We start from the raw sequence: 8,722 nt of genomic DNA on the forward strand, positions 1-8,722 counted from the left end.
GCCCCCAGTCCCCGAGTTCAAACACAACCCCGATGCTTCCCTCAATGAAATTGAGTTGAACACCCCTGTCTTAGCACATGTGTGAACCTACCTGAAATGAGAGTTCTGCCTTAGTCCGCGCTGGCAGCCTTGCCTCGTGCATACTATCCTGATTCTTCCGGCGCAGAACCTGGCAAAGAAGAGGTGCCACCGGAGGCTCCGCCGAGCCCCCCATCAGGGGACCAGCCCTTTCTGAGCGAGAAGCTGAAACGGATCCGCACCCTGGAGGACCTGGAGGAGGGCCTGGAGCCAGAAGACACTCCACGAGCAGACGAGATGCTGCCCCCCAAAGAGACCCTGCCCGCCCAGCCGGCGGGTGCTGAGCCCCTGCCCCAGCCCCAGATCAGCAAGTCCAAGAAGTCAGCCAAGCAACAGGCCCTGATTGATCTCAAGGCGGTTCTTGCTGGAGCACCGTGTGCCATGCAGTGCCCGCTTGTGCCCGCTGCTGTGCAGGAGGAGGTGAGTGTCAATGGGGGTAGCCTATTCAGGTGGCGGGCAGGACGAAGGCAGCGCCATTGGGTATTTTCCAAGGAAGGAGAATATTTGCAGCTCAGGGTTGACCTGAAGGGGCCCTTGGCACTCTCCAAGCTTGCTTGTTCCCTTGCAGACGTTTCATGACCCATCTAGGTAACGCCATCAGTGCTAGAATAAAGTGGGGTGTGTGGAGAGGAGGAGGAAGAGGAGAATTGCAGGGTCCTTGCTGCTCTCTGAGCTCAGTTGTTTTCTTGCAGACGTTTCATGACCCATCTAGGTAACGACATCATTGCTAGAATAAAGTGGGGTGTGTGGAGAGGAGGAGGAATGCTGGGGTCCTTGGTGCTCTCTGAACGATTGTTTTCTTGCAGACATTTCATTGCCCATCTAGGTAACATCATCAGTGCTAAAAAGGAGTGTGGTTTGTAGAAAGGAGGAGGAGGACTCTAGGGTCCTCGGTGCTCTCTGAACTTGGTTGTTTCCTTGCAGACGTTTCATGACCCATGTAGGTAACGACATCATTGCTAGAATAAAGTGGGGTGTGCGGAGAGGAGGAGGAATGCTGGGGTCCTTGGTGCTCTCTGAACTTGATTGTTTTCTTGTAGACATTTCATTGCCCACCTAGGTAACATCATCAGTGCTAAAAGGGAGTGTGGTTTGTAGAAAGGAGGAGGAGGACTCTAGGGTCCTCGGTGCTCTCTGAACTTGGTTGTTTCTTTGCAGACGTTTCATGACCCATCTAGGTAGCGCCATCCGTGCTAGTGTTCTTATTTTCTGTAGCGCTAATGATGTTACCCCGCAACCCTCCTCTTCCTCCTCCTCTGTACACGCCCCACTTTATTCTAACACTGATGACGCTGCCTAGATGGGTCATGAAACAAGCTTGCAACAGTGGCGGATATCTGTAGCTGAGGGTGAAGAGCTTTTCTGTCGGCTTGTGGTTTCATCATCAAACTTAGATAACATCTGCAGCGGAGTTGAGAGGATGTCATACCTAACACACCCACCCCTGGAGCCCTCGTAAGCAAAAGAACACCGACACGGACATCCCCTAAACTCCGGTGAAGATGTTACCCAGCCTGGTGACGAAACGTTTTGCAACCAAACCACAAGCTCGGAAACGAACGAAGGAATCTTCACCCTCAAAACAAGCGAGCTCAGGGAGCCCCGGGTTTTTTTCCTGGTGGGCTTAGTGCTCTTTCCCTCCGTTATCTCCACCATAACCGTAGAGTAATCTCCACCGTAGAGTAGGCTGAACTGAGAGAGCAGGACTTGACGTTCCTGGTTGAACTGATCTGACTAGCGGTCAGGATGCAACCGAGAGCCCCCCAGTGGATGTTTGCTTGGGTCTAGCAACTGGGGCCTAAGCTCAGTTGAAACTGGTCAGAATGGGCTTCGGCAGTTCCTCCATGCGAACTGCCCCTTTCACTCATTCCAGTGTTGAGCCCAGATCACATTAACCTAAATTAGAACGACAAGAGAGGTCGTGGCCTGTTACGAGATTAAGCCGGCGGCTCCCCTGGGCTTCTTTCGTGCATGCACGAGTGGAAGAAACTGAGATAATGCTTTTGTTCTTGAACTGGCCACACGTATCTCAGTTTCTCCTAGCTGTGAACACTCTTACTTTGTGGTGCATTAAGGACAGGCTCAAGGGACGCGGTGGCTCAGCGGCTAAGACGCTGAGCTTGTCGATCAGCAAGGCCGGCAGTTCGAATCCCTAGAACCGCGTAACAGAGCGAGCTCCCATTCCTCATCCCAGCTTCTGCCAACCTAGCGGTTCGAAAGCACGTAAAAAATGCAAGTAGAAAAATAGGGACCCCGTTGGTGGGAAGGGAACAGCGTTCTGTGCACCTTTGGCGTTGAAGTCATGCCGGCCACATGACCACGGAGACATCTTCGGACAGCGCTGGCTCTTTTTCATTGTTCCCTTTTGGATGGGGAAAGCACACGTCCGTTTCCTCCTGCATCTCTGTAAATGAAAGGATCGGAAGCACTTGCTGGCTGGAAAAGGCCGAGTGTCCTCCAGCAAATTGTCTCCTCTGAGGACACCACAGGGAGGCAGTGGCTCAGGGGCTAAGACACTGTCAATCAGAAAGGTGGGAAGTTTGGTGGTTCGAATCCCTAGTGCCGCGTAATGGAGTGAGTTCCCATTCCTTGTCCCAGCTTCTGCCAACCTAGCAGTTCGAAAGCACGTAAAAAATGCAAGTAGAAAAATAGGGAGCCCTTTGCTGGGAAGGGAACAGCGTTCCATGTGCCTTGGGCATTTAGTCATGATGGCCACATGACCACGGAGACCTCTTCAGATAGCCTGGCTCTGTAACGGAGATGAGCACCGCCCCCTAGAGCCGGAAACGACTAGTACGTAGGTGCCAGAGGAACCTTTACCTTAAGGAGAGCTCAAACCACAGCTCCCTGGGATTGGACTTCATGAGGGAGCAGGTTATAAGGTGTGCATGGAGCCCCTGTGGATTGGTGGTTAAGACACGAGGCTAGAAACCAAGAGACTGTGAGTTTTACTCCAAACGCCTCGTCCTGCCTCTGACCATAAAACCTGCTGAGTGATCTTGGGCCAGTCACTCTCTCCCTGCCTTAGGAAGGAGGAGGAGGAGGAAGTAAGGACAAACCACTTTGGAAATCTTGCCAAGAAAACCTGCAGGGATGAATCCTGGCATTCCAAGAGTTGGTTGCTCACCCAAAGAACACCGAAGGAAGGAAGGAAGGAAGGAAGGAAGGAAGGAAGGAAGGAAGGAAGGAAGGAAGAAAGAAAGAAAGAAAGAAAGAAAGAAAGAAAGAAAGAAAGAAAGAAAGAAAGAAAGAAAGAAAGAAAGAAAGAAAGGGGCAGCAGTCTGGGCTGGTCCTCAGAATAAAACCAGATAAACAATTTGCCCCTGAGATCAATTAAGAGCAATGCTTCTTAACATTCATATATAAAGGAGAATATTTGTGGCCCAAATGGACAGGAGGGGTCCATGGTGCTCTCTGAGCTTGGACGTTTTCTTGCAGACGTTTCATGACCAAACTAGGTAATGTCATCAGTGCTCTGATCAGTGATGATGTTACCTAGTCTGGGTAATGAAACGTCTGCAAGAAAACAAGCTGATAATGTTTAATTTTTTAGCTTATGTGGGGCAGAACTGTGGGGAGAGAAAAGACTACAAACACTTTATTTGCTCCATTACTTACTATTTCATGGTCCAACACGACCTTTATAGCAAGTTCTAAGTTCCTAGAATAGACATAGACATGGGAATAGGGATAGAATTAGAATTAGAATTAGAATTAGAATTAGAATAGAATTAGAATAGAATAGAATAGAATAAGAAATAGAAATAGAAATAGAAATAGAATGAATAGAATAGAATTAGAATAGAAAAGAATAAGAATAGAATAGAATAGAATAGAATAGAATAGAATAGAATAGAATAGAATAGAATAGAATAGAATAGGAGAATCAATGGAATAGAACAGAAATCCTTATTGGCCAAGTATGATTGGTCACACAAGGAATTTGTCTTCGGTGCATACGTTCTCAGTGTACATAAAAGCTATAAATGACAGATCATGGTCAATCATCGTAAATAACATTCATCAAGAATCATAAGATACAACACTGATAGTCATAGATACTAAATAAGCAGTTAAAATTATATTAGGAAACTGTAAACAAAACACTATAAATCGTAAAGATGCAAGCAACAAGGTTACAGTCTTAAGTAGGAAAGGAGATAGGTAATCTAGGATGAGAAGAATAATAGTAATGCAGTCTTAGTAAATAGTTTGACAGTGTTGTGGAAATTAGTTATGCAATCACTGGACTTTTTTTAAAATTCACATTTAAAATAGCCCAGAGAGCCACAGCTATAACCTTCATCCGTTGCCTCCTCACCTGTTGACCGAGAACCTGAGCAGCAGCAGCTTCACCAGAGCCTCTTTGGAGTGCATGACTGTAACTTTGTCACTTGTATCCTAATGATTTTTATTGACTGTTTCCTAGTAGGATTTGATTGGTTATTGTACCCTGTGACTATCATTAAGTGTTGTACCTGATGATCCTTGTCTCTTGATGAATGTCTCTTTTATTTTATGGACACTGAGAGCATTTGCACCAAGACAAATTCACTGTGTGTCCAATCACACTTGGCCAATAAAGAATTCTATTCTATTCTATTCTATTCTATTCTATTCTATTCTATTCTATTCTATTCTATTCTATTCTATTCTATTCTATTCTATTCCATTCCATTCCATTCCATTCATTTCCCTGGGCAGCTGGAGTCCAGTGCAAGCCAGAGGCAGATGATCCGAGAGGCTTTTGCGAGCGACAACGTCTTGGATGACTTCCTGAAAGAGAAGCGAGCAGCTGAAGAGGCCGGCAAACCGAAAGTCATTGACCTGGTCCTTCCTGGATGGGGCGAGTGGGGAGGCGCGGGGCTGCATCCAAGCAAAAAGAAAAAGAAAAGGTACTTTGGGGGGAAATGAGGTTGGGGTGGCTGTCCAGGCCCCCTTGCTCTGTTCTCTGCTCAATCTCTTTGCTTCTCTTAACAATTAACCAATGAAACGGCTTCTCACCAGAAGTTGTAGGAGCTCCCATCAATGGAGGTTTTTAAGAGACTGCACAGCTATGAGCCATGGTGGTGCAGTGGTTAGAATGCAGTACTGCAGGCTACTTCTGTTGACTGCCGGCTGCCTGCAATTGGGCAGTTGAAACCTCACCAGGCTTAAGGTTGATTCAGCCTCCCATCCTTCTGAGGTGGATAAAATGAGGACCTAGATTGTCAATAGGCTAACAGTAAACCGCTTAGAGAGGGCTGTAAAAGGATTGTGAAGCAGTATATAAGTCTAAGTGCTATTGCTTGCTTTCTGTCTGTCTGTCTATATCTATCTATCTATCTATCTATCTATCATCTATCTATCATCTATCTCCCTATCTCCCTCCCTCCCTCCACTAGAGTCCTGCTGGTACTGTGGTTAGAATACAGTATCACAGATTAATTCTGCCAACTGCCAACAGTTTGATCCTGACCAGCTCAAGTTTTCCATCCTTCCAAGGTGGGTAAAATGAGGACCCAGCTTGTTGGAGGCAAGATGCTGACTCTGTAAAGCACTTAGAGAGGGCTGTAAAGCATCGTAAAGCAATATATAAGTCTAAGTGCTATTGCTGTCTGTCTATCCATCTATCTATCTATCTGGCAACTCTAAAAAGTTTATTAAAAATGGGAAGGTAAAATAGGAAGGTAACTGCAGAATCCTGACCCTGTCTGTCTGTCTGTCTGTCTGTCTGTCTACCTTCCTACCTACCTACCTACCTATATCCACTAGAGTCGTGGTGATACAGTGGTTAGAATGCAGTATTGCAGATTAATTCTGCCAACTGCCAGCAGTTCGATCAAGCTTTCCATCTTTCTGAGGTCGGTAAAATGAGGATCCAGATTGTTGGGGGCAACATGCTGATTCTGTAAACCACTTAGAGAGGGCTGTAAAGCAATATAAAGCGGTATATAAGTCTAAGTGCTATTACTATTTGTCCAGAATGGTACACAGTCTCTTGCTTGAGCAGTGGGTTAGACTAGAGGACCTCCAAAGCCCTTTCCAACTCTATTGTTAAATTAGGTTCCTCATCAAGCCAGCGCCTGGACCCCCAAGGAAAGATCGGCACCTGCCCCATGTCCTGCTGAACGAACGGCGGAATGTTTTAGCCGCAGCTCATCAGGTGAGGTCAAGGTTCCTTCTTCAGGATGGTTCTTCCCGTTAAAAATTTGTGTGTTTAGTCAGATTTATTGATTCGATTGATTCAGCTGCCCATCTCACGAGAGTCGTTCCCGTTTAAAAGCAAGCCAGAATTGTTAGGACAGCAACGCAGAGCTAAGCCGACAGATTCACAAGCCAGGCTAACTCCAAATCAGATGAACCACACACCCTCGCTGGTTTTTACACAAAGCACTTAATTTGGTCTTTGAACTAACCTGTTTTCGGGGTTCAACCAATCCAATGAATTGGAAAAGAATTAAGTGGCCTGAGTTTAACCAACGTGCGAAGCTACCAAAAATATAAACCTGTTTAGAGTAAGAATGCTGTCCCTTATTCAGCGATGGGATTCAATTTTTTTTTTACTACCGGTTCTGTGGGCGTGGCTTGGTGGGCGTGGCAGGGGAAGGATACTGCAAAATTCCCATTCTACTGCAAAATTCCCATTCTCTCCTCACCCCATTAGCCTGCTTTCCAGCTCCGTTCTCCTGTGCAGGGCAACCAAGGAAGACTCAGCCAATCAGCTGGGACTCAGGAGGCGGAGAATAGATGGGGGCGGGGCCAGTCAAGGTGGGATTCGCTGGTTCTCCGAACTATTCAAAATTTCCACTTCCGGTTCTCCAGAACTGGTCAGAACCGGCTGAATGCCACCTCTGCCACTATTCCGTCTTTTACCTGGTTTAAATGAATTGTGTGTACCGAGCTTGTGGTATAAAAGGAATAGGAATGGCACCTACAATGTGCTTACATCAAATCTATAGGAATCAAATATTAAAGAAAAAAATACATTTTAAAGCTTTTTTGAATTTCTGAGAATCTTACATAATTTCCAGAAATCATATTAAAATTATTCTGAAGATTGCATGGGTGAGTGTTTTGAAATATTGCAAAACTTTGGGTATTTTCTTTTTAAAAAATTTTTTGGCTGTGCAAATACTTGAAACAATATCTAAATCTTAATAGATTGTATAAAGCAGACCATTATTTTATATCTAAGAACATAGATTCAGGATGCATGTTGCCGAATATCCGTGTTTTACAGATTGTGAACTTGGGAAAATAAATGAAAACAACAAGTTTAAAAATAATAGCTAACTCACAAGGCAGATATGCCTCTGCTGCCTTATTCTCTGCTGACTTGAATGAGCCCTGGTGACGCAGTGGTTAAAGTGCAACACTGCCCACAGCCTGGAGTTCGATCCTGACAGGGCTCAGAATATAAGTCTATTGCCAGTGCAGAGTCAGACAGTATCATTCTCTACTTTTCAATCTTTCCTTTGGGGGCTGACAGGTGATTCCATCAGCCTTCCCAGGCAGACTAGCCAGGAAACATGACCAGGTAGCAAGACCGCCAAAATTTTCTCGCGGACCACCGCTTGGTGACCTCTGCCCTAGACAGCATGTCTGCATCGCGTCCCCCCAAGGTCTCTCGCATACCACGACAGACCCCTTCCTTCCCACAGGTGAACCAGCTTCCCTTCCCCTTCGAGAGCAGCCAACAGTTCGAACGCAGCATCCAAGTGCCCGTGGGCTCCACGTGGAACACGCAACGGGCTTTCCAACAGCTGACGGCCCCCCGGATCATCACTCAACCCGGCCAGATCATCCGTCCCATCACCGCGGAAGATACCAACCTGATCCATCAGAAGGACAGGTCGACGGCTGCGGTGGGACCGAAACCAGATTTGGAGTTGAACCTCCCTCTCCGCCAGCCTCGTCCCCACCGTATCCCAAAGAAGAAAGGGCGGTAGGAGTGAATTTTGTGCCGATATGGCCCATGGGCACATTGGCATCTTATTGGCACTATCCAGAATAGATGTCCCATCTCTGGACTTTTCCCTTCTTTGCTGATGGGATCCTATCTATATGAGGATCTTATATACCTGCTCAAGTAGAAGGTATAGTTGCTTTCTTTCAAGTTTTATTTTTCCTTTTTAAAAAAATGCTAGTTTAAAACTCAGCTGGTCCCTTCTTGACGAATGATCTAAGTTGGGAACAAGCAACCCTATAAACCCTGGTCCACTCGCAGGCACCATAATAAAATCTGAAACATGTGCCTTCAATCTTACAGAAGGTTAAGGCACCATTTTCACCAGTTCAAAAACCCTCAGCCCTTCTCCCAGAATCGTTGAGCCGATTCTTCCTGTTTGGCGAACAGGTTTAAGATACAAGCACCTTATGGCACCTCAACCCTGCCAGAGGAAAAAAAAAGACAGAACATTTCACTCAGTTGTCTGTTTAAGGCCTCTGTGTTGCTGCTCGTAATTCCACTGTCCTTAAGCAGGGCAGAAAAAGAAAAGGAAAAATAGAATTCACGCACAACAAAAACAAATTTTTAGTTTGGGTGGAGGAAAAGGGGAAAAAAACACAGGAAGTTTTCTTGCGGACACCCAGGTCTTTTAAGCAAGAGAGAAATGAGAGGAACCAAACAACTAATAAACGGATCTGTATATTTTTGAAAAAA

General features: G+C 46.0%; 1 protein-coding gene across 1 annotated transcript in view; it reads left to right on the forward strand.

Moving 5' to 3' along the window:
- UTP14A (UTP14A small subunit processome component) overlaps positions 1–8,722 on the forward strand; it is a 19,330-nt gene extending 10,608 nt beyond the window's left edge. The window contains exons 11-14 of the mRNA XM_026702975.2: positions 167–498; positions 4,783–4,973; positions 6,124–6,223; positions 7,722–8,722. Of these exons, the coding sequence (XP_026558760.1) occupies positions 167–498; positions 4,783–4,973; positions 6,124–6,223; positions 7,722–8,009 (911 nt within the window). The 3' untranslated portion in view covers positions 8,010–8,722. The remainder of the gene's footprint in view (positions 1–166; positions 499–4,782; positions 4,974–6,123; positions 6,224–7,721) is intronic.

This window comes from Pseudonaja textilis, chromosome 12 (genome assembly GCF_049901715.1).
Source record: "Pseudonaja textilis isolate UNSWEBS1 chromosome 12, rPseTex1.2, whole genome shotgun sequence".
NCBI lineage: Eukaryota > Metazoa > Chordata > Lepidosauria > Squamata > Elapidae > Pseudonaja > Pseudonaja textilis.